Source organism: Hyperoodon ampullatus (genome assembly GCF_949752795.1).
Source record: "Hyperoodon ampullatus genome assembly, chromosome: 8".
Classification (NCBI taxonomy): domain Eukaryota; kingdom Metazoa; phylum Chordata; class Mammalia; order Artiodactyla; family Ziphiidae; genus Hyperoodon; species Hyperoodon ampullatus.
Window position 1 is genome coordinate 39638122 of NC_136921.1, and position 27523 is coordinate 39665644.

General features: G+C 36.9%; 1 protein-coding gene across 1 annotated transcript in view; it reads right to left on the reverse strand.

Annotated features, from left to right (window-relative positions):
* CCDC150 (coiled-coil domain containing 150) overlaps positions 1–27523 on the reverse strand; it is a gene marked incomplete at its 5' end in the record, with an annotated part of 90743 nt that overhangs the window by 12828 nt on the left and 50392 nt on the right. The window contains 6 exon segments of the mRNA XM_079709617.1: positions 2209–2335; positions 3257–3426; positions 4220–4313; positions 5364–5533; positions 6423–6551; positions 11607–11714. Coding sequence (XP_079565743.1) covers positions 2209–2335; positions 3257–3426; positions 4220–4313; positions 5364–5533; positions 6423–6551; positions 11607–11714 — 798 coding nt within the window.

Sequence of the window (27523 nt, forward strand, 5' to 3'; positions counted from 1 at the left end):
CTCCTCAGAGCGCCTTTCTATTGCAATTGATTGCATACTGCCTGATTCAAATTGATTTTTGTTCAAATAAACTTAATTTTATTATTCCTCAATTTATCTTTTAACATTACTTAAATCATTTTACAGAGTTCCCCCTCCTCCTATGCCCTTAAATGAGTACCACTGGATTTTTAGGAAGAAGAGACGGCAGCTGAGGAGGGAGACGATAGGAGGGTGGTATTCTCTGTGGCTGGTAAGTATTTAACATTTCAAAGAAAAAAGTCAAATTATTTGTTACCTTTTCTCTTTATACTAGCTCATTCCCTCAGATCCTAACCTCACACTACAGTGTTAGTCTTTTATTATCACCCAACTAAATTTCTGTTAGATATTCCACCATTACCTCAATCACAGCTTTGTCAAAACTGGGTAAGCCCTAAAAACTAACCCTCAAAACCACCCTGGAAAGCAGTTGTGATGATTTCCATTTTGATTGAGGAAACTGAGACTCAGAAGTGAAGTCATCTGCACAGATAGTAAATTTACACATTGCTAATAAGAGGCAGCGCTGGGAGTCTTAAACAGTGCACCCTGAGCCCACCCCTGCCACTAACTGCTCAAGACATCACACTCATACTGTTCCTTGGTCTCTCCTGCACAAGTTCACCATCTTTACTGATCCCTGTTAAAAGGATTTAAACTTTTAAATATTCTGAACAACTCTCTCTGAATAAAGGTACTTTTAATTTCAGTGCCCATTTTTGTTTCCCACAGAAATTATTTTTATAATATTTTTAACACTTATACAGTGCTTTTTCAATTTACAAAGCACCATATAAACGGTTGAATCTGATTTTGTGACTGTGCGCTGTCAAGTGCAATTGCTAAATACGCTAAATTTGGCAAAATACAGACTGGCCACCCCAACCAAGTCTTGGAATTATTTTAATTACTCCCTCCCCTTTGCTTATGATACATTTAGTGTCTGATTTTTCCATTAATTAAAATGGATTTTTGATTTGATTGTTCTCTATTTTCAACAGAAACACTTTGATTGGCTCTAATCATCTGAAGCCCAAAGTTACTGCTCTAGTTCCCCTGAGCCTCCATGTTTCCAGTTTCTCTTCATTCTTACCTACTCTCCACTGCTAACAGACTAACCTACCTAAAACTGTGCTCACAGCCTTCTCAGAAACCTACAGTGCTCTACTGTTACCTAATACTGTCCATCCAACGTTCTGGTAGTCAAGGCCATCTACCAGCTGGTCTCATCTAAGCTAACCCCTTTTTCTCAGAAATTTCCTAAAGTCTCTGCTCTGATCAAGAGAGGCAAATCCTTTTTCTTTGCTCACATGTCCTATTTATTTCTGTAACTAAGCTTTGTTCATCCTCTTACATAGAGTGTCACAGCCCTGTCAGCTCTGCCAGTCTCAACCCTGTTGAATTTCGTCAAGCTTCCCCTCTTCTTCGATCACCCAACCAGCCTAAAGCAAACTTTCCCTTACTTTTGAATTCCTTTAAAATTGTACACAGCTTCTAGCTATCCAGGAAACATCTTCTGATGTCTTCCTAGTTGTCTCATGTAAAGAGTGGAGATGACAATTAAATAAGGGGTAATTTAGCACGGACCACATCTTCTGCTGTTTTTACTTGTGCCTCTTAGGAGGAGGTAGGTGCATGATGGATGCTAGTTAAGTGAATTGAGGAGACAGGTGATTTGCCATCTGTCTAGCAGATGGCAGTCTCCTCCTTCCCACTCAGTTATTATTCTCCAATGGGAAGGCTGTCACCAAGGCATTCCTTCATTGGGCAGATAACTGTATATCAGAAACTTTTTTTTTTTTTTTTTTTTTTTTTTTTTTGTGGTATGCGGGCCTCTCACTGTTGTGGCCTCTCCCGTTGCGGAGCACAGGCTCCGGATGCGCAGGCTCAGCAGCCATGGCTCACGGGCCCAGCCGCTCCGCGGCATATGGGATCCTCCCAGACCGGGGCACGAACCCGTATCCCCTGCATCGGCAGGCGGACTCTCAACCACTGCGCCACCAGGGAGGCCCCAGAAACTTTTTGTGTGTTAATTTACAAACAGCATAGAGACGTATCTGGCTTGCTGGCAAAAGGGGGATTAGAAGGACCAAAGAACAACTGTAGCCATTCTCGGAAATCCTGTAGTTGGTTCTCCTCTTCAAAGGCATTCACCTAGAGGGAGACTTTTGTCACTTGCCTCCATACCTCAGTCACTTCCCGTTGTGCTGCTTTGTTTGCAGTTTCTCTCTCAATTTGAAACTGCTTTCTTAGAGCATTTAGGCGTTCAGCATGCAACTCTGCTTCTATTTTGGATTCTTCACTCATCCGTTCTCTGTTTTGAAAAAGAGACATGATAAATCACCTTTAGAAAACATCTTAGTAGGCGTCATTTACCAATGAGAAGCAGATCAGTCACCAGGTAAAAATCACTGATCTGGAACTCATTAACAGAAAGAAGAAGAAATAAGCATTTACCTACAGCATTAAAAAACAAAAAGTTATTCAATATAAAGAGATCCACCCAAAAGAGTGAAACACATGCTCTTGTTTTAACCAATACTGAGTAGTCTTGAGCCAGCAACATTTCACCAGAATATAAAATTTGTACAGATTACAAATATGAAAAATACCTTCTTTGCTTTAGCTTATACTTGTCTGCTATATCAGTATGTTCACTACGTGAAAGGAATAAAGATCCACGTGCACAATGCATTTCCCTTGGGTATAAATTTTCATGGGATGTTATTAATATCTAAATCCTATTTGCCTAGATAAAGTTTAACCAAAAACTTTAGTGGCTTGACCTGAACTTGATGGGTTTGACCTAACTAATCTCAGGAAAAAAATGGAAAACAATGAATGGTTTAGCAGCTGCTTAAATGGAATTATCCCACTCCTGGAGGGGTTATTCCCATCCATGCTTCTGTTTCTCCTTTTCCAAATCATGCTTTTAAAGGACACATAAGCTTCTGATAGAAAAGGTTTGGCAGAAACATGTAAGTATCCCTTCCAACTTGGTTTAAACCTTCATGTACGGAAGAAGACCGACACTAGATGAGGGAAGAGCTGAAAAGGAGCGTACCCCAGCCAGCTAATATCTGCTCTGCTCAACTATGCCTGCTTCCTTCACATGGCTCTGCTGGGAGTACTAGCTCAAAGTAGGGAAAAAGGGTTTAACTGGTTTATGTGAATTAGCCAAACTTTCTCTCCCAGAGGCTCTTCCCTAATTCCACTGTGACTATACTGCCCTTACATGAAGGTTTCCAAATTCCGTCGCTCACGTTCTTTGCTTTCCAATTTCTCTTGAACAGGATCAAGCTTTGTTTGCAGCTGATGATTTGTCTGGAGAGCTTGCTCCAGGCTCTTAGCCAGTTTCCTGTTTTCTTCTCCAGCTACATCTAGAGCTTTTTGTAGAGCCTCTATCTGAAAGAGAGAAGAAAGAAGATTGTTTTAAATTCCACTGTAAGAGATACAAGAAGTCCATAACACTGTATATTCACTCTTTAAACTTTGAAACAATAATTATTTGGAACCAGAACCAAAGACTCCAGATGCCTGGAATATATATATGTGAGAACTTATTACAGACAGTCCTTAGGAGACTCTTAGAAGGTGATGGGAAGGGTATGCTCCACTGGTCACTAGAGAGTTTTGGAAAATAGAGCCAACTTATTTATCCTAATTTCTAAGGTTTTAAACCAGTTAAACTCCCCTTCCTGATCCTATGACCCTCTGGTCTCGCTGCCTAGAGAGATAAGAAGTGGCAACTGTCCCTTGTATATCCTTCTAGAAAAAGCTTTTTATAGGAAATATCTCTATTTTATATGTGTGCATACGTGTAGATACATATTCATGTGTGTATACACCTATAAACATGTGAGTATGCCTCCTTATTAAGTGGGATCACTCTAGCTACTTCTGACTAAAGTTATGTTGTTTTCTAAGCCCTTTAACTTCACTTATGCATTAATACATGAAAAGAATGCAGACCATATAAGATAGAGAGTTAGGCATAATTATGGTCCTGGTTTGCCAATAAATGGTTCACTGTAAGATCACAGACCCATTTCCCATTTGGAAATATGTCACTGTACAAAACTCAGACTTGAATGGAAAGGAAATTTACCCGATTGTTTTACTCCATTTTTCCAAAATAGCAATATCCCAATAAAATAAAAAATATCAACATTATCATCTATAAAAACCTGGCTTCTACCTTAGTGTTGTGCTGGAAATCCATGACAAGGATTCTGGCCTGCCACTGGTCCACTTCTGCTTCCAGCTTCTGTACCTGCTGTTGATTTAGAGCCCTGTAAATGAAGGGCACAGGGAGAGTGACCATAGAAAAGTACCATCTAGGAATGATACCACTGGGAGTTACAGCGCACCTTCCAGGAAGCCCAAATGGCATATGCAGTGGGCTACAGATGCTCAGAATATCTGAGAGTTGGCAGGTGACAATTAGTAGCCTCAGCTTCAGGTTAAGAAACTAATTTTCCTATGGATTAAAAACTTGTCCCATTTATGATTCAATTTGGCTTTATATATTAAAGTATCAGTACATGTTAATGACTAACTTACGGGCTGGTAACTTTATACTATATATATTACTAGTACAAAAATATATCACCTCTGTATGGACTGGCTTGCTGTTGAGATTTCTGCTTTTTACCCAGAATTTTATTGTGAATAGTAAACTATTTTTAATACCATCCCCTTGACTTTTTTAAGTTCAGAGGTAATACAGATTCATAATATGTAAAAAAACAAGCACAATGAAGAATATGAAACTCATTTGTTCTCCCATAACACAGAGGCAATATGTACCACTACCGTATTACAATATGTCTTAGAGGTCTGATTAAACTCAAACCATTTGTTCATTAACCTAAAAGGGAAACTTTTATGTAATTTTTGAAACATTTAAAGGAGTTCACTTATAAAACATGGCTAAAAGTAGTTCTCAGACTGATTCATCTAAAATAAATAGGATACTAATAAATGGATAATTAATTCAAACAGAAGTAGACACTTGGTTTTAATCTTGACAGTTACCATTCTGTAGACCCAAGGGCAGGTATAAATGGTGTAGGAAACAGCAAGGATAAAACAGCATATATCACATGAATTTCTAGAATACATACTTATTTACATCACTACAAAATATGAGAATTTTTGGATATCATTTTTATTTATAATTCCAGATTTTCCTGAATTTGCTAGTTCTTTAAATACCATTTTACTACTTTATTTTCACAAGGGAATCAATAGAAAATGACTGTTTCTTGACTGCACTCTGTTCTTTACTACAAGGCAGCAGAAAAATACAAGTACAAAGACAGAAAAATAATCTCTGGTACCTTTCTTTCTTGAGGCCTGCAATCTCTGCATCCCTCCGCCCAAGCTCTATTTGCACTTTTTCCAGAGCGCCTCGCATCTTACTGTGAGAAGCCAACACATTCTCCAACATGATTGTAACTTTGCAGTTGTCTTCTTTAGCTTCTGCCAGTTGTTGCTGAAGGTTTCCCACCTAATAGAAAATGAAATAAGACAAAGATATTTGATCTTTTCTGGTTATTCTTCTGCTGAGTCCCATGACTTCTAGAAGAGTATGGAAACCAGGTCTGGTAGAATGCTAAGAGGAATAATTAAATTATATTTTATATTTATTTTGTTTCTTAAGTTATTCTGACTTTGAGAAAAAGAAAACTAGACCCTAGATCATATGGATCCTATGAAGAACTCTGCAGTGCATCCTAACTATTGTCGTGTCACAGCACATATATTAACTAGAGACATAAGGACCAACAGCTTCTTGGGTCTAGAGGTGGCCCCAGACTGGCCTGTGCTAGCCCTCCTCAGCTATCTTACCATGGGGTCAGAAGAAGATAACACATTTGAAGCCCATCAGAATTATCTGAGGAAAGAGGACCATAAGTGGAAGCTGCTGAAGAATGATGGGACTCACAGCCCTCTTCAGAGGGGCAAAATCTAGCACCTGCTGTCAAGAAGTTTGGGATGTTACCTCTCTTCCCACTAAGTACACACACTGTTAAGCAGAAAGCATTTGGTAATTTGACTTAACATAAAATCTTAACAGTGTTATATCACATTAATAATACATAAGTAGGTGGTTATTATTACCAAGGTCAGATGTGTTTCAACAGAAAAAAATAGGACTTTTGATTATTTTAAGACAGGAAGAAAAAAAAACATTGGGAGTTAAATCATGTATTTTTAAAGGAAATATTTTAGAGCTCTTCTAAAGTTATCCTTTCTTTAGGAAAAAAAAAATCCTCCTCTGATCAATCCTCATTCTTTTTTACTAAAGGTAACAAGAAAAGAAAGAATATGGCTCATGAAAGATTTCAGAAGCGCTTCATTTCAGTAACAGATTTCAGAGAGGATGGATGTCTTGCCTTCTTGTTCTCCCTGTCCTCCAAAGCTTCGAGGTCACGTTTCAACTTCTGACTCTCTTTCAGGGCTGCAGCCCGACCCTTCACAACTCGTGAGAGCTCCCCTTCTTTCTTTTCAAGAATGGATTTCACCTTAGTAGAAAAAAAGAAATGATAAATGATTCTCCCAAAGCACAGTCAATCAGCAATTAGAATAAGACACAGCAATTTAGAAACCAAATTTAAAATGTTTAATTAAATATGCTTATATATTATTGTAAATAAAAACTAGCTTTAGTAGCTGTTTTTCCCCTTAAAACTACAAAGCAAAAAAAATCTGTTAATAAACATGGGCAAATCTCTAATATATGTCAATCTCTATGAAAGCGCAGAATGAAGGTAAGGGAGATAAGACAATGATGCTAAGATGAAAAACGGGGGAGAAACTGATTATCACAGAATTTGAAAATACAACGTAAATTAATATCATAAAAGCAAAGGTGAATAAGTACTAAATAGTGTCAAGAAAACAGTGTTACAGAAGTGTTCTAAATAGTGTCCTAATCCTAATTAGAAGTATTAGAATTTTACATCTCTGAAATACTTTTAGTATATCTACACAGTTGTTTCAGATTCATCATACTATTCTAAATACTACTCTTTTAAAAAATACTTTATCTTGAAATACAGACTCACAGGAGTTTATAAAATTAGTGCAGAGTCCCCATGCACTCTTTTCCCTGCTTCTAATGATGACATCTTATATTGTAGTTCAACATTAAAACCAGGAAATTGACTTTAATGAGATTAACTAGACTACAAAACTTACAATTTTCACTTTTTTTTTTTTTTTTGCAGTACGCGGGCCTCTCACTGTTGTGGCCTCTCCCGTTGCGGAGCACAGGCTCCGGACGCACAGGCTCAGTGGCCATGGCTCTCGGGCCCAGCCGCTCCGCGGCATGTGGGATCTTCCCGGACCGGGGCACGAACCCGTGTCCCCTGCATCGGCAGGCAGACTCTTAGCCACTGCGCCACCAGGGAAGCCCTTCACCATTTTTTTTAACCTGCATTCATCTGTGTATGCACACATGCACATAGCTCTATGTAATTTGACCCCATGCACATATTCCTGTGATCACGACAATCAAGATACAGAACTGCTCCACTGCCGCAAAGAACTCACTTGTGCTACTTCTCTGTGTTCACACCCTCCCCCAAACTCATCCCATGTCCCCTGGCAACCAGTAATTTGTTCTCTATCGCTACTGTTTTTGTCATTTCAAGAATGTTATTTTAAACATTTAAAAATAATTAATTTTAGTATAATACATTCACATTTTTAAAAACAGCCTTACTGAGATATAGTTGAAATACAATAAGCTATGTATATTTAAAGTGTACAATTTTGATATATGTATAAACCATAATCATGATAATGAACACTTGCATTATCCCAAAAGTTCCCTTATGCCTTTTTGTAATTTCCCCCACTTCTATCTCTCCCTGTTCCTACACATCCACCCAAGGCTACCACTGACCTGTTTTCTGTCACAATCAATTCACTTTTATTTCCTAGAATTTTATATAAATGAAATCATATTTTATGTACTCATTTTTGAATGATTTTCCACTCAGCACAATTATTTTGAGATTCACTCACTCTTCTTTATATATCAATACTTCTTCCTTTCTGTTGCTGAATAGTATTCTGCTGAACACTTGAGTTGTTCCAGTTTTAAGCTGTTACAAGTAGAGCTGCTCTGGGCAGTTGTATACAGATCTTTGTGTAGATATTTGCTTTCATTTATCTTTGGTGAATGCATAGGAGTGGAATGGCTGGGTTGTATGGTAGTAATATGTCTCACTTTTAAAGAAACTACCAAACTATTTTCCAGAGTGGCTGAGTGATTTTACATTCCCTTCAGCAATGTATGAGAGTTCCTCCACATCTTCACTAACACTTGGGGTAATCAGTTTTTCAATTTTAGACATTCTAATAGTGTGTGGTAATATCTCACTGCAGTTTTAATTTGCATTTCCCTAATGACTGATGTTTAACATCTTTTCAGGTGCTTATTTATCATCCGTATATCTTTTTTGGTGAAACGTGTGTTCACCAAATAAATAAAATACTTTGTGCCTTTTTTTTTCGGATTGTTTTTCCTTCTTAGTGAGTTTTGAGAGTTTTTAATAAACTGTGGAGACAAGACCTTTATCAGATATGTGATTTGCAAATGTTTTTTTCCCCCAGCCTGTAGCTTTTCATTTTCTTAACAATGTCTTTGAAGAGCATACGTTGTCAATGTTACATTTTTTCCTTTATGGATCATGCTTTTGATGTCAAATCTAAGAAATCTTTGTGTAATCCAAGATCACAATGGTTTCATCCTATGTTTCAGAAGTTTTACAGTTTTAGGTTTTAGGGCTTTCATCCATTTTGAGTTAATTTTTATATATGGTAAGAGGTATGGATCAAAGGTATTTTGTTTTTTTGTTTCTGCATATGATACCCAATTGCTTTAGCACATTTGTTGAAAAGACCATCCTTTCTCTACTTTTACTTATGTTGAAAATAAAATGTTCATAAAATTATTCTGGAAGGGTAGCACATTCACATTACTCTTAAGGAACAAAAGGATAAAGTGAAAAATCTCCCAGCCACTCAGTTTCCTTCCTCGAAAATAATGTTGCCAATTTATTACGATTCATTTTAGAGAGACTCTATTCAAAAGTGAATACATATGTATACTTCATCGCCCCAACCCTTTTGCACACAAATAGTAAAATACTCTGTATACTCTTCTGAACCTTGACTGTTTTAACCTAATAATAGATATGTTATGATTAAGATAAATATATCTTCAAACAGTATTCCAAACTATGGATATACCATGATTTATTTAGCCAGCCTCTTACTGATGGAATTTTGGTTGTTTCTAGTCTTTTGCTAATAACAAACAATACTTCAGAAAGTAACCTTGTAAACATGTCTTATGTACAAGCTAGTGTATCTGTAGGAAAAAGTACAACTGTGGGTGTAAAGTGATAAAGCCAAATTGTCCTCCACAGGAAAAGGGCATTCCAAACAGCAGCAAAGAAGAATGCCTTTTCCCCACATCTTCCTCAATATTATACTTCCTTATAACTTTTAACCTGTAACATTAAAAATACTTTAACATCTTCTGTAAGGATTCAAGAATAGTACAAAAGATGCTAACTTATAAGGTTTTGAAAACATATTGGACTTTGTTCTAGAAAAGTACATTAGGAAGAATATAGTTTTTATAATTTTACCAGTGTTTATAAAATATTTATAAAAATGAAAAGGCCACTAGCAAAAGTGCTTACAGAAAGGGTCTAAATTGTAGTTAACTCTAGAAGACAAGCTATAGTACTTTCTATTTTTAAATACCAAACAAAGATGGATGCTCTAGTAAGTTTTCTTTGGAAAGTATTTTCCAGTGTTCAAGTTCTCAGGGCTTCTATTTATGTATTTCTACTTTAAAATCAGGCTTTACCCATTTTACGGTAAATGTTAAGACTATTAGCATTAATTTTTAAAGTGAAAATTAGATTAAAAATCTCAATGGTTACTCTTAAGCCAAATATGACATTTCTGTGTCCAAAACAAAAACTAAGTATGCAATAGCCAGAATGATGGTTTTGATCTACATCACCAGTTTTTCCTGTTTGTGAAGAAGTTCTTTCCTTGTTGTTACTCACACCTCCAAACGTTATCTTTCTAGATGTTACTACTTTTCTTCACTGTTGTATAAATCTGAAATTTCCTTATGATTTAATTTGTGGCCTTCACTTACCGAATCCCGGTGAAGAAAATTTGGTGACTCATCATTTTTTAATGGTCTTGAGGCAAGAATGTCTATTTTACCTTCCAGTCTTCCCTCCATGGTTTTAATGGCATTCAAAAGAGTCTTTAGAGAGATCTCAGAGTCTCCGATCTCCTGAGAAGACCTCACAGAAGTCAGGGTAGGTGCAAAGGTCACATGGTCTGTAGGCCTAACACTGGGCAAAACAACTGATAAACTTCGTTTCTTTACATTGTTGACACGGGGCCTATGGCTTTCAAGTAATTTTGAAGATGCAGGCCTCTCTGGAAACTTCCTTCTTCTTGGAGGCATCACCAATTTAAAAAGACAAAATCAACTAAACCTAGAATTATTTTTCAGTGAGTGCCCCCTTTACTATGAGAAACAACACAACGTTCTAAATGAAGCTGGGATGGAAAATATACTTAAAAATGTGCTCCTTTGCTTTCAGAATGAAGAAAATACTAGTGTAAAGTATGTCCTCATGAAGAAACAAAGCATATCTAATGAGGTCCCCTTTACCAGTATAGTCAGATTGTTAGAACCCTAGCAGCATTCCATTTGAAGACACATTCTAGTTGCTTGGTTACCAAGGGTATACATACACAAACGTTATAGTTAAAGAAGTTACACATGCTTACACTGTTAAAAATTAAAATTAAATAATGTGATAAATTTGTAAATCACTGAATCACTTTCTTTTAGTAACATATTCCTGGATTATTTTCTTCACTAAATGTTTTAGATATCTTCTTTGTCTAATTTTCTCTGTTAATGTTAAATTGTTATGTGACCTATGAACAGTTGTAATAGTCTCAATAGTCTCAGTCTCAATAGCCACCATGCTAACAAGTAAGCACCTTCACTACTAATACCTCTTTCAAGTGCGCTATTGCAGGTATATCTTGTTGGCAATGAGTTCTGTGTTCGCCTGTAATTAAAAACCCAAAGATACTTGTTCCTCACGTCTGCCGAAAGTTTTAAGGCTCAAATTAAAAAACCACTTCCTCTATGATAGAGATTCTCGATGCTTTCATCATGATGATGTTCCCTATGCATGCTCACAATACAATCTATTTTGTTTCTGAAAGGCATAACCTTCTATTCTATAATAAAGTCTGCCGAGTACATTACTAATCCTGCAATTAGAGCATGCAAGTTGAATGTCCCAATACTGCTTCAGGCATCTTTATGAATTCTTCTGTGGTTGAGTGGAACCTTGTACATCGAGGGTGTTTAAAATATTTTTGATAAATTGAGTCAAGTGAGAGAATATTCATCTTTCTGGGATCATATGGTGAGGTGGGGAGAAAGTCACCAATTTCTTAAAAGCTAATTAAAACAACATAGAAGCAATCTGTTTTATAGCTATTAATCACACCTGAGCATATTTGCCCTCTAGTGCCTTATTCAACTTGCGTAGATGGTCGTTCTGTGAACTAGTTTCAGTAAAAGAATGTAGTTGTTCTTCTAGCTGCTTAACTTTTATCTAGAGGAAAAACAGAAGAATAAAAAAACAAGTCTCATTAACGAAGTATATATATATACTCCAAAACAGAAAAAAAAAAAAAGATGTCACAAGCTTTGCAGAAAAAAAAACCCTTAAAACTTGTAAAAAGCGATCCTGTTTTTCTAATGACGCTATTTCAACTAAAATAGCTATTTCAACAAATAAAATAGGCTATAGCCCTATACATGTACTGAGATAATTCATTTGGTTTATAGCATTTATGGAAACTCCAAATTAACATGACTCATGAATATAACAGTGAGACTTTGTGGGTAAAATATTTCAATTTTAAAGAAATTGTGGTATCTAGTATTCAAAACCCTTTCTGAGTACGGATAATTAGAATTGTCAATATGTAAGGAGACAAGAGTCTTGTGTTTACCCACAGAGAATTACGAAAGTTGAATTAACAGAATTCTTATAGACTGAATTATTATTTGAAAACTAACTCATAAAGCTGACTACTCACATCTTTCACTTTAAAGAAAAGATGATTTGGGGGAATAAAATCATTAATATTTACTCACAAATCTCCAAATTGTGTGTTTTTCTACATTTTCTTCCTCTTATTCCCAACCCTCTCAATACAAATAGACAATTAACATTACTGAGCCTATCTCTGAATCAGAAAAAATTTCATCCAAAAATTTTAATTTAAATCAACTTTTTCCTCTCTCAGTATCTTTTCTTGTTTCCCACCTCTGAAGGGCAAACTCCTCTTGGTGGTAGCCACTGATTGTTTTCAAGAACTGTTAAAATTTGAGTGCTAATACTTAGTTTTTTTTAGAAAGGCTACATGAAAACACATTTTGTCTTAGGAAATCTCTCTTGTTCCATCAGCAGAATCCTTTTTCTCATCTTTGCCTGTTTCTGGTGCTCTTTTCCACAGTGTACAGTATAAAACATGTTCCATGGCTCCCCCTTAAGTGTATTCACTTAAGGTTCAGAATTAGAATGGCTTCCTCTAAAGAGAGGTATTGATGCAACACTTATTCTCATTTTAAACGTAAGCAAACTGCTGTTAACCTTAGAACTCAGTGGAAAATACTGATGAACACTCAAGAATTTTAGATTTGCCTCTCTTCAAACAAAACACAGAATATCCTTATTCCACAATATTTCTCAGGTAACTTATGCTACCCCCAGCCTCACAGTACTCAATAAAATGCCCTGAAACTTGTCAAATGGCATGTTCTCATCTATAAAGCACTTTACTTTTTATACTGGGTTTCTTTTTTGGAAGAATTTCTAATTCAGGACACTGAAATGGGGAAGAACACAGAAGCAAATAAATCCTGCTGCCCTCAGAGATCTGATGTTTCTGTGTCATTAAAATCCAAGTAGCTTCCACAGCTAGCTTACCAGGCAGTCTCAGAAATACCAGTATTTAGGTCAAGGTCATGTCCTCCTATTGTTTCAAATGATCTAAATATATAGAGATACATATTTTTAAAAATTGAGGTATAGTTGATTTATAATATTATGTAAGTTCCAACTATACAACATAGTGATTCACAATTTTTAAAGATTATACTCCATTTATAGTTATTATAAAATATTGGCTATATTCCATGTAATGTACAATATATCCTTGTAGCTTATTTTATACACAGTAGTACTTCTTAATCTCCTACCCTAATATTGCCCCTTACATATATTTTCTAATATAAAACTATAAAAACATAACACTATAGAAACTGTGAGACACCTAAGAAATGGATGAAAAGGAACTTTTTTTTTTTTTTTTTTTTTTTTGTGGTACGCGGGCCTCTCACTATTGTGGCCTCTCCCGTTGCGGAGCACAGGCTCCGGACGCGCAGGCTCAGCGGCCATGGCTCACGGGCCCAGCCGCTCCGCAGCATGTAGGATCTTCCCGGACTGGGGCACGAACCCGGGTCCCCTGCATCAGCAGGCGGACTCTCAACCACTGCGCCACCAGGGAAGCCCTTATTTTTATGTGTTTTATAATGCAAGTATTCTAAATTAATGCTATTAATAAATTTCCTAGGTTTTTTCTTCTTCGATACATATGATAAGTTGGAAATAAAGTAGGACAAGCCTACAACGTTACCCCGAAGTTTGAAATGAGCTACAGAGATGAAACAACCTAAACTGCCAGAGTTATGTATTGTGACTAGAAGTATGAAAATACATTCATAAAACTGATCATTTCAGCACAGCACCCTTAATAATATTCATATAATTCCATGAAGCAATTCAAATCAAAGAAGTACAACAACAATCAACATGGATGGATCTCTCAATTATAATGCTGGGTGAAAGAAACAAGACACAAAAACTATATACTGTATTATTATATAAAGTTCAAAAATTAATCTGGGGTATTAGAAGTCAGGATGATGGATAGTAACATCATGGGGGATAGTGACTGAAAAAGGCTATGAAATGGGTTCTGGGTGCTGGGAATATTCTGTGTGCCAGTCACATGGTTACCTCTACTTTGTGAAAATCCATTAACTGTATCCTGCGTACTTTTCTGTATAATATGTTATAGCTCAATAAAAATTTATTAAAACAAAACAAACAAAACCTTTAAATAATCTCTAAATTAAGATCACAAATGCAGCTGCTCCTAAGGGGCTAGGCAGCTAAAATAATATTTGAATCTAGTTGGTATAAGAGTGATGGGGCCAGTGGCAGATTAAAGTGAGCATAAAGCACTAACTAACATATGTTTAAAGACAAGAAAAAGGTGTGGGGCTTCCCTGGTGGTGCAGTGGTTAAGAATCCTCCTGCCAATGCAGGGGACACGGGTTCGATCCCTGGTCCAGGAAGATCCCCTATGCTGCGGAGCAACTAAGCCTGTGCGCCACAACTACTGAGCCTGCGCTCTAGAACCTGCGAGCCACAACTACTGAAGCCCGCGGGCCTACAGCCCGTGCTCTGCAACGAGAAGCCACCACAATGAAAAGCCCATGCACCGCAACGAAGAGTAGCCCCAGCTCACAGCAACTAGAGACAGCCCTGCATGCAGCAATGAAGACCCAATGCAGCCAAAAATAAATAAAATAAATTTATTAAAAAAAATGTTGGAAATCTTTCAGGCATATATAGCAACATCCCTTCTATTCATCACTCAACTTAAAAAGAATAAAACATTACTAATATAGTTGAAACCCTCTGTGTAGCCTAATCCAACTAAATCTCTTCCATCCCGGAGTTAACTACTATCCTGAATTTGGTGTTTTATCATTCCTATTCCTTTTAAATAATTTTACTATAAATGTATCCCTCAACAGTATGTAGTATTATTTTATGAGATTCATCCATGTTAACACATGTCACTCTACATCCTCTTATATAGACTGCTTTCTAAACTGGTATAATTACTTTTCGGAGAAATTTGAAAAACTCCAGTAAATTTCAATTTATGTACATCATGCAACCCAGCAATTCTCCTCCTAAGAATTATACCTAGAATAGAGAATATTTTGGATGAGTACAAAGACATGTGCAAGAATTCATCATATCAGCATTATTTGCAAACAACTGAAAACTGCCTAAATTTCCATCGACATAAGAAAGGATAGATACATTTGGGCATATTTAGATAATGCAATAGTATACAGCACCATATATGAAACTGAAATCATGTTTGAGTGTGAGGCGACAGTTTCTGACAGTCTGCATTAACACGTAAAACCCGGTATTTACATCATTAAGTCAATTTTGACAATACAATATTTTATCTAATATGGTTCATATGTAATATTTTAATCGATTATAATCCAATTGAGAGAACACACAGCAGACTATTGTTTTGATTACATTTAATATGTAGCTCTTCTTTTAGATTATCTTGTGAGAGTAATATGCTATACATTTACAATAGCCAAGACATAGAAGCAACCAAGATATGCATCGGTAGAGGAATGGATAAAGAAGATGTGTGTGTGTATATATGTATGTGTGTGTGTGTGTGTGTGTGTGTATACGTGTATATATATATATATATATATATATATATATATACACGTATACACACACACACAATGGTCTATTACTCAGCCATAAAAAAGAATGAACTAATGCCATCTGCAGCAACATGGATGGCCCTAGAGATTATCATACTAAGTGAAGTAAGTCAGAGAAAGAAAAATACCATATGATATCACTTATATGTGGACTCTAAAATATGATACAAATGAACTTATTTACAAAACAGAAACAGACTCATAGGCATAAAAAACAAACTTATGGTTACCAAAGGAGAAAGTGGGGGGGAAGATAAATTAGGAGTTTGGGAGTGGCAGATGCAAGCTACTGTGTATAAAATAAACAACAAGGTCCTACTATGTAGCACAGGGAGCTATATTTAATATTTTTAAATAAAGTATAATGGAAAAGAATATGAAAAAGAACATATATACACACACACACATATATATAAAACTGAACCACTTTGCTGTACACCAGCAACTAACACAAGATTGTCAATTAAAAAAGAAAATAATGTGCTATATAAGAGCACTTTCCCTTGGGCTGATGAGGTCAGTGCCTTTTGGAATGTGCCAACCCAAGGCATGACATAAAAACACCAGTGAATCAATAGTTTCAAAAGTGTTCCACCTTTCAAAGGCTATCAAAAAGCTTCAGCCCTTATTACAGGAATATGGACAGAAAAAAAGGCATGTATTTTCCTTAAGATTATAAGGATGATCTCTAACATGTAATCAAGGTTTAAAAGGTCAGATAGGTAACATCAGACTCACTAATAAATCTTAAAATGTATTCCACTCCCAGCTAAAGTTTGGCATCAAGGGTTTAAGATTTGGCTATGAGTATTTAAGAGTTTTCTCACACACTTAAAAATATACTTCATTTCTCTTGGGAAAGCTAAAAGCAGGTCAAAATCATGGGCCACAGCTTCTATGAGATGATTAGTTTCACAAAGGAGAAAGTATATACCCAGCCTATTACACTGATCACTTTTCCCAGTGAGAAGTAAATAAGAGAGGTGTACTTCCCCAGCTCATTTCATAGGGGAATAAGATGAAACAAGAAAATTAAGACTTGTGCAAGGTTACACAAGTATAGATGATTATACTTAAGTGCATCACTGCCTCTGGAAAATATTAATTAAAAGCACACAAATAGTGGCCAAATAGCTTTATCTTTTTTTTTTTTTTTGCGGTACGCGGGCCTCTCACTGTTGTGGCCTCTCCCATTGCGGAGCACAGGCTCCGGACGCGCAGGCTCAGCGGCCATGGCTCACGGGCACAGCCGCTCTGAGGCATGTGGGATCTTCCCGGACTGGGGCACGAACCCGTGTCCCCTGCATCGGCAGGCGGACTCTCAACCACTGCGCCACCAGGGAAGCCCAGCTTTATCTTTTTACTGGACAACATACTGTTTCATAACCATGGTTTATCAACTGCCTTTCAGATCACCTGCCATTTCTGGGCTGGATCTTGTCTGCTAACCCTATGGTAAGTCCTTTGGGAAGATGAGGTAAGATTAACACTGAGGTGTTCGGCAAATCTCTAGGGAGATTACTTATTCAGTCAGCTCTATAGCTGCCAAGGCTAACCAGACTTCACTTCATACCATTCAGTCCAGTGGTGCTCAACTATGGGTGCACATTAGAATCACCGGGGATTTAAAAAGTATTGAAGCCTATGACTTATTTCCTGAGATTCTGATTTAATTGCTCTGGGGTGCAAGCCCAGTCATGGGGAGTTTTCCCTTTATATTTTATTATGAAAAAATTTAAATATACAGAAAAATTGAAATGTGCATACACCTGCCATTCAAATTCAACCATTAACATTTTTATACTTACTTATCATATATCCATCCATCATTTCCTGTATCAATCTACCAAACTATTTTCTTTTTTCTTTTTTTAATGATTCATTTCAAAGTAAATGGCAGACATCATATACTTTCTAGCATGAAGAGTTTTTAAAATTCCCCAGGGGAGCCTACTGTGTAGGTAAGGCTGAGAACCACTAATTTAGACTTCAGTGTTTCTACTGAAGTTGGTTTAAGGCAGGTCTACCCTTATTAGTGGCAAGCTTCCTGCTCTGAGGACACTGTAGGGACAAAACTCACATGGAGTGAAAGAACAGTATCATCTCATGCACAAGTCAATTCTGTTGCCTTGCCTCTCAATTTCCAGGGTTATTTCTTTTTAGGAATGTTATAAAAATTCTGCAAAAAGGAAAACATATGCGATGGAGGGAATCAAGATGGTGGAGTAGGATGATGCTGAGCTCACCTACCCCTACAAACAAATCAAAAACACATCTATATGTGTAGCAGCTCTCAGTGAAAACAAACTGGAGACTGGCAGGAAGATGTCTACAACCAAGGCTGCAAAGAAAGATCCACAGAGTTTGGTAGGAAGGGAGAAGTGATCAGGTCGGGACCTATGTCCCTAGTAGGGATACAGAAGAGGAGGGGATATCACAGGTTCAGAGATCCTCCCTGGGGATTTTGGGGCTTGAACCACATATTAGGAACCCCAGTCCTGGGGACCAACAATGGAAAGATGAATCCCACTAGCTGGTTTGAAAATCAGTGGGACATACCAGAGAGCTGTAAGAACCTGAGACTCCGCTCCTGAAGACTGCACACACGCTTGCTTACTCCCAGGAACAAGGTAGAGGAAACAGATTAAAAATGGCCTGGGGCTCTGGCCGGTTTCCCAAGACCACCCCAACAGCTGCCCTAGCCTGCACGGATGCCAGCTCCAGCCCCTCTTGCTGTGGAGCAGCTCCCCACTAGGTAAAGGCTGCCATTGTCAAGGAGGATAAGCACTTGGGGGAGATGGAGCAGTTCAGACTGGGCCCTGCATCTGAATAGGGTGAGGGCAATCATTACCAGTGTGTGCAGAAGTGGTGGGGCAGGAGCTACCTGGAACTCCCACTGACGTGCTGGGACCATCCCAGTGCATACCCCAGCCCATGCCAGGCACCTACTCTGGACCCTTTTGCTCTGATGCAGCTGCCCACTAGGGCAAAGGCTGCCATTGCTGGAGGGGAGAGGGAGTGCACACTTAAGAGGGAACAAAGCCAGCCTGGACCTGACCCTTAGGGCTTCTGCTCCAGCACCTTGATACCTGACCGTACACCTGATAGGGTGGCTACAGCCATTGAGCAGAGGAGAAATGCCAGCTCACACCTGGCTCTGGCTCTAGCCCCTCCGTCTCTGGCCCTACCTCCCACTAAGGTGGTAACTGCCAGCACACCCTGGGGGAAGATGTAACCTGTGCTCACTTCAGATTCAGCTCTCCCAACAAAGCCACTGGACACGAGCAGACTGCACAGGGACACTCCCACACAAGGACACCCCTTTAAGTTTGGGATAAGTAACTTTTACCTAGAGATACAGAAAGTAAAACAAAATGAGAAGATAAAAGAATTTATTTTAAACAAAAGAACAAAAAGCACCCCTGAAAAAACAACTAATGAAATAGAGATAAATAATTTACCAGATATAGAGGTCAAAGCATTAGTAATAAGAATGCTAACTGAACTTGGGAAAAGAATAGATGAACAGAGTCAGAATTTTAACAAGGGACTAGAAAATATAAAAAAGAACCAGTTGGAGCTGAAGATCATAATAACTGAAATGAAAAGTATACTAAAAGGAATTAATAACAGACTAGGAGATACAGAAGAATGCATAAGTAATCAGGAAGATACAATATTGGAAATCACCAATTCAGAAGAGCAAAAAGGAAAACAAATTTTAAAAAATGAGGATAGTTGAAGGAACCTCTGGGACAACATTCCCATTTTAGGGGTCCTAGAAGGAGAAAAGCAAGAGAAGAAGGTTAAAAATGTATTTGATGAAATTATGGCTGAAAAAAATTATTCCTGAGGATGAAGAAAGAAACAGATTTCTAGGTATAGGAAGTACAAAGAGTTCCAAAAAAGATGAACCTAAAAAGACCCACACCAAGACATATAATTAAAATGGCAAAAGTTAACGAGAGCATTTTAAAGGCAGCAAGAAAAAAAAATAAAGAGTAACACACAAAGGAACCTCCATAAGGCTATCAGCTGATTTTTCCATAGAAACTTGGCAGGTCAGAAGGGAGTGGCATGATATATTTAAAGTATTGAAAGGGAAAAACCTACAAGCCAGAATACTCTACCCAGCAAAATTATTATTCAGAATTGAAAGAGAGATGAAGAACTTCTCAGAGAAGCAAAAACTAAGAGAGCTCATCTAACTGATGTTACAAGTGTTAAAGGGTCTTCTCTAAGTGGAAAAGGCTACAAGAAGAATTTATAGGAAAGGAAAATCCCACTAGTAAAGGCAAATATAAGATAAAGGTTGTGGATCAACTACTTAAATAAGCTAGTACAAGATTAAGAGACAAAAATTATAAAATCAACCATAACTACAATAAATAGTTAAGGGATAGACATGATATGTAAAATATGACATTGAAAACACAAAATGTGGGGGGGGGGATAAAAAATGTAGCTTTTAAAAAGTGTATAAATGTATCTGAACTTAAATGACTACTGGTTTAAAATAAGCACATAAAGTTCTAGGTCAACATATATGAACTCCACAGTAACCACAAATAAAAAACCTACAATAGATACACAGAAACTAGAGAAAAGAATACAAGCACACCACTAAAGAAAATCATCAAACCACAAGGGAAGGAAGTAAAAGAAGAAGATAACAGAGAAGAACTATAAAAACAACCAGAAAACTAGTGACAGAATGGCAATAAGTACACACTTATCAATAATCACTTTAAATATCAATGGGCTAAATGCTCCAGTCAAAAGACATAGGGTGGCTGACTGGATAAAAATGAAGACCCATCTATATGCTGCCTGCAAGAGACTCATCTCAGAGACACACACACAGCCTGAAAGTGAGGGGATGGAAAAAGATAGTTCATGTAAATGGAAGAGGAAAAAAATGCTGAGGTAGCAATACTCATATCAGACAAAGTAGACTTTAAAATAAAGTCTATAACAAAAGACAACAAACAGCATTATATAATAATAAAGGGATCTGTACAAGAATAGGATTAACTTTCATTAACATATATGTACATAAAACAGGTGAACCTAATCAGGAGCATCTAAACATATAGAGCAAATATTAACAGACATAAAGGGAGAAAATGACAACAATACAATAATAGTACGGGACTTTAGCACTCCACTTGTATCAATGGACAGAAAATCAATAAGGAAACAGTGGTCTTAAATGGCACATTAGACCAGTTGGACTTAATAGATATCTACTGGACTTTCGTCCAAAAACAAGAATACACATTCTTTTTAAATGCATATGGGGGTTTCCCTGGTGGCACAGTGGTTGGGAGTCCACCTGCCAATGCAGGGGACACAGGTTCAAGCCCTGGCCTGGGAAGATCCCACATGCCACGGAGCAAATAAGCCCATGTGCCACAACTGCTGAGCCTGCGCTCTGGAGCTCGCGTGCCACAACTACTGAAGGCCGTGCACCTAGAGCCCATGCTCCACAACAAGAGAAGCCACTGCAATGAGAAGCCTGCGCACCACAATGAAGAACAGCCCCTGCGTGCCACAACCAGAGAAAGCCTGCACACAGCAATGAAGACCCAATGCAGCCAAAAATTTTAAAAAATAAAAAAGAAATAAAATTTAAATGCATATGGAATGTTTTCCAGGATAGATCACATGCTAGGCCATAAAACAAGTCTCAACAAATTTAAGAGAACAGAAATTATATCAAGCATTTTTTTATGAACACAATGGTATGTAACTAGAAATCAACTACAGGAAGAAAAATGGGAAAACCACAAACATATGGAGACTACACAACATGCTATTAAAACCTATGGGTAGGTAAAGAAATCAAAGAGGAAATCAGAAAATACCTTGAAACAAATGAAAATAAAAACACAACTTTCCAAAATCTACAAGATGCAGCAAAAACAGTCCTAAGAGGGAAGTTTATGGCAACACAGGACTACCTCAAGAAAAAAGAAAAATTTCAAATGAACAACCTAACATACCATCTAAAGGAATTAGAAAAAGAACAAAGCCCAAAGTCAGCAAAAGGAAGGAAATAATAAAGATCAGAGAGGAAATAAATGAAAAGGAGACTAAAAAAAAAAAACACCAATAGAAAAGATCAATGAAACTAAGAGCTGTTTTTTTTGAAAAGATAAATAAAATCAATAAGCCTTTAGCCAGGCACTTTAAGAAAAAAAGACAGAGGACACAAATGAACAAAATAATAACTGAAAGAGGAGAAATTACAACTGATATCACAGAGGTACAAAAAAACATCAGAAGAGAATACTATGAACAGCTATATGCCAACAAATTGGAAAACCTAGAAGAAATGGATAAATTTCTAGAAACATACAATCTTCCAAGACTGAATGAGGAAGAAAGAGATAACTGAACAGACTGATCACTAGTAGTGGAATTGAATTAGTAATCAAAAAACTCCCAGCAAACAAAAGTCCAGGACCTGACAGCTTCACGGGGAAATTCTATCAATAACAAACATATAAAGAAGAGCTGATACCTATCCTTCTCAAACTACTCCAAAAAACTGAAGAGGAGGGAACACTCCCAAATTCATTCTATGAGCCTACGATTATCCTGATACCAAAATCAGACAAAGACACCACACAAAAAGAGAAAATTACAGGCCAACATCTCTGATTAATATAGTTGCAAAAATACTCAACAAAATATTAGAAAACTGAATTCAACAATTATAAAAAGGATTATATACCGTGATCAAGCGGGATTTATTCCAGGGATGCAAGGATGGTTTAATACCTACAAATTAATCAATGTGATACACCACATTAACAAAAGAAAGGATAAAAATCACATGATCATCTCAACAGATGTAGAAAAAGGATTTGACAAAATTCAACAAACATTCATGATACAAACTTTCATCAAAGTTGGCATAGATGAAACATATCTCAACATAAATAAAGGCCATTTATGACAAACCGACAGCTAACATCATACGCAATGTTGGAAAGCTGAAAGCTTTTCCTCTAAAATCAGAAACAAGACAAGGATGCCTACTCTTCCCATTTATATTTTACACAGTATTGGAAATCCTAGACACAGGAATCAGACAAGAAAAAGAAATAAAAGGCATCAAACTGGAAGGGAAAAGGTAAATCTGTCACTATTTGCAGATGACATTATACTTATATATAAAACCCTAAAGTCTCCACCAAAAAACTATTAGAATAAATTAATTCAGTAAAATTGCAGGATACAAGATTAATATACAGAAATCTGTTGCTTTTCTATACTCTTACAATGAACAATCACAAAGAGAAAGCAAAACAATCCTGTTTAAAATCACACCAAAAGAATAAAATACCTAGGAATGATCTTAACCAAGAAGGTGAAAGACCTATACTCTCCAAAACTATAAAACACTGGTGAAGGAAATTAAAGATGATATAAGGAAATGGAAAGATATCCCATGTTCACAGAAATTTTGGTAAAATGTCCATACTACACAAAGCAATCTACAGATTTAATGCAATCCCTATCAAAAACGCATGACATTTTTCACAAAACTAGAATAATCATAAAATTTATATTGAACCACAAAAGATCCTGAATAGCCAAAGCAATCTTGAGAAAAATGAACAAAGTTGGAGTTTACATATGCTCCCTGACTTCAGACTATACTACAAAGCTACAGTAATCAAAATAGTATGGTACTGGAATAAAAAGAGACACATAGATCAATGGAACAAAACAGAGAGTCCAGAAAGAAACCCACACATATATGGTCAATTATTTTACAACAAAGGAACCAAGAATATACAATGGGAAAAAGGTAGTCTCTTCAATAAACTGTGTTGGGGAAATTGGACAGGCACTTGACAAAGAAAGAAAATGGACCACTAATTTATACCATTTACAAAAATTAACTTGAAATGGATTAAAGACTTGAATGTAAGACCTGAAACCACAAAACTCCTAGAAGCAAACACAGAACACTCTTTGACATACATTGTAGCAATCTTTCTTTGGTTCTTTCTCCTAAGGCAAAGGAAACAAAAGCAAAAATAAAACAAATGGGACCTAATTAAGCTTAAAACCTTTTGCACAGCAAAGAAAACCATTGACAAAATGAAAAGACAACCTACTGAGTGGGAGACAATGTTTGCAAATGGAATGACTGATAAGGGGTTAATATCCAAACTACATAAACAGCTAATACAACTCAATATCAAAAAACCCAAACACCCCAATTAAAAAAATGGTCAGAAAACCTGAATAGACATTTCTTCAAAGAAGATGTACAGAGGGCCAACATGCACATGAAAAGATGCTCAACACTGCTTATCATCAGGGAAATGCAAATCAAAACCACAATGAGATATCACCTCACACCTGTCAGAATGGCTATCATCAAAAAGACCACAAATAACAAACATTGGCAAGGATGTGGAGAAAAGGGAACCCTAGTGCAATGTTGGTGGGAATGTAAATTGTTGCAGTCATATGGAAAACAGTATGGAGGTTCCTCAAAAAACTAAAAATAGAACTACCATATGATCCAGCAATTTCTCCCAAGTATATATCTGAAGAAAATGAAAATACTAATTCAAAAACCCCAATGTTCAATAATAGTGGGGGACTTTAACACCTCACTTACACCAATGGACAGATCATCCAAACAGAAAATTAATAAGGAAACACAAGCGTTAAATGACACAATAGACCACATAGATTTAATTGATATTTATAGGACATTCGATCCAAAAACAGCAGATTACACTTTCTTCTCAAGTGCGCATGGAACATTCTTCAGGATAGATCACATCTTGGTTCACAAATCAAGCCTCAGTAAATTTAAGAAAATTGCAAAGATCAATAAAACTAAAAAGCTGGTTCTTTGAAAAGATAAACAAAATTGATAAACCATTAGCCAGACTCATCAAGAAAAGGAGGGAGAGGACTCAAATCAATAAGATTAGAAATGAAAAAGGAGAAGTTAGTTACAACAGACACCGCAGAAATACAAAGTATCCTAAGAGACTACTACAAGCAACTCTATGCCAATAAAATGGACAACCTGGAAGAAATGGACAAATTCTTCAAAAGGTATACCTTCCAAGTCTGAACCAGGAAGAAATAGAAAATATGAACAGACCAATCACAAGTAATGAAATTGAAACTGTGATTAAAAATCTTCCAACAAACTAAAGTCCAGGACCAGATGGCTTCACAGGTGAATTCTATCAAACATGTAGAGAAGAGCTAACACACATCCTTCTCAAACTCTTCCAAAAATTGCAGAGGAAGGAACACTCCCAAACTCATTCTATGAGGCCACTATCACCCTGATAACAAAACCAGACAAAGATACTACCAAAAAAAGAAAATTTCAGACCAATATCACTGATGAATATAGATGCAAAAATCCTCAACAAAATACTAGCAAACAGAATCCAACAACACATTAAAAGAATCATACACCATGATCAAATGGGATTTATCCCAGGGAAGAAAGGATTCTTCAATATATGCAAATCAATCAATGTGATACACCATATTAAAAATCTGAAGAATAAAAACCATATGATCATCTCAATAGATGCAGAAAAAGCTTCTGACAAAATTCAATGCCCATTTAAGATAAAAACTCTCCAGAAAGTGGGCAGAGAGGGAAATTTCCTCAACATAATAAAAGCCATATATGACAAACCCACAGCAAACATCATTCTCAGTGGTGAAAAACTGAAAGCATTTCCTCTAAGATCAGGAACAAGGATGTCCACTCTCACCACTATTATTCAACATTGTTTTGGAAGTCCTAGCCACAGCAATCAGAGAAGAAAAAGAAATAAAAGGAATACAAATTGGAAAAGAAGTAAAACTGTCACTGTTTGCAGATGACATGATACTATATAGAGAAAATCCTAAAGATGCCACCAGAAAACTACTACAGCTAATCAATGAATTTGGTAAAGTTGCAGGATACAAAATTAATGCACAGAAATCTCTTGCATTCCGATACACTAATGATGAAAAATCTGAAAGAGAAATTAAGGAAACACTCCCATTTACCACTGCAACAAAAAGAATAAAATACCTAGGAATAAATCTACCTAGGGAGACAAAAGACCTGTATGCAGAAAACTATTAAGACACTGATGAAAGAAATTAAAGATGATACAAACAGATGGAGAGATATACCATGTTCTTGGATTGGAAGAATCAATATTGTGAAAATGACAATGCAACACAAAGCAATCTACAGATTCAGTGCTATCGCTATTAAATTACCAATGGCATTTTTTACAGAACTAGAACAAAAAATCTTAAAATTTGTATGGAGACACAAAAGACCCTGAATAGCCAAAGCAGTCTTGGGGGAAAAAAACGGAGCTGGAGGAATAGACTCCCTGACTTCAGACTATACTACAAAGCTATAGTAATCAAGACAATATGGTAGTGGCACAAAAACAGAAATATAGATCAATGGAACAAGATAGAAAGCCCAGAGATAAACCCATGCACCTATGGTCAACTAATCTATCACAAAGGAGGCATGGATATACAATGGAGAAAAGACAGTCTCTTCAATAAGTGTTGCTGGTAAAACTGGACAGCTACATGTAAAAGAATGAACTTAGAACACTCCCTAACACAAAAATAAACTCAAAATGGATTCGAGACCTAAATGTAAGACCAGACACTATAAAACTCTTAGAGGAAAACCTAGGCAGAACACTCTGACATAAATCACAGCAAGCTGTTTTTTGATCCACCTCCTAGAGTAATGGAAATAAAAACAAAAATTAACAAATGGGACCTAATGAAACTTAAAAGCTTCTGCACAGCAAAGGAAACCATAAACAAGAAGAAAAGACAACCCTCAAAATGGGAGAACAAATCAACAGACAAAAGATTAATCTCCAAAATACATAAATAGCTCATGCAGTTCAATATTAAAAAAACAAACAACCCAATCCAAAAATGGGCAGAAGACCTAAATAGACATTTCTCCAAAGAAGACATACAGATGGCCAAGAAGCACATGAAAAGCTGCTCAACATCACTAATTATTAGAGAAATGCAAATCAAAACTACAATGACAGGGCTTCCCTGGTGGCGCAGTGGTTGAGAGTCTGCCTGCCGATGCAGGGGACACAGGTTCTTGCCCCAGTCCGGGAAGATCCCACATACCACGGAGCGGCTGGGATCATGAGCCATGTCTGCTGAGCCTGCATGTCTGGAGCCTGTGCTCCACAATGGGAGAGGCCACAACAGTGAGAGGCCCGCGTACCACAAAAAAAAAAAACAAAAAAAAACTACAATGACATATCACCTCACACCAGCTAGAATGGGCATCATCAGAAAATCTACAAACAACAAATGCTGGAGAGGGTGTGGAGAAAAGGGAACCCTCTTGCACTGTTGGTGGGAATGCAAATTGATACAGCCACTATGGAGAACAGTATGGAGGTTCCTTAAAAAACTAAAAATAGAATTACCATATGATCCAGCAATCCCACTACTGGGCATATACCCAGAGAAAACCATAATTCAAAAAGACACATGCACCCCAATTTCATTGCAGCACTATTTACCAAGGCCAGGTCATGGAAGCAACCTAAATGCCCATTGAGAGACGAATGGATAAAGATGTGGCACGTTTAAACAATGGAATATTACTCAGCCATAAAAATGAACGAAATTGGGTCATTTGTAGAGACGTGGATGGACTTGGAGACTGTCATACAGAGTGAAGTTAAGTCAGAAGGAGAAAAGCAAATACCGTATATTAACACATAT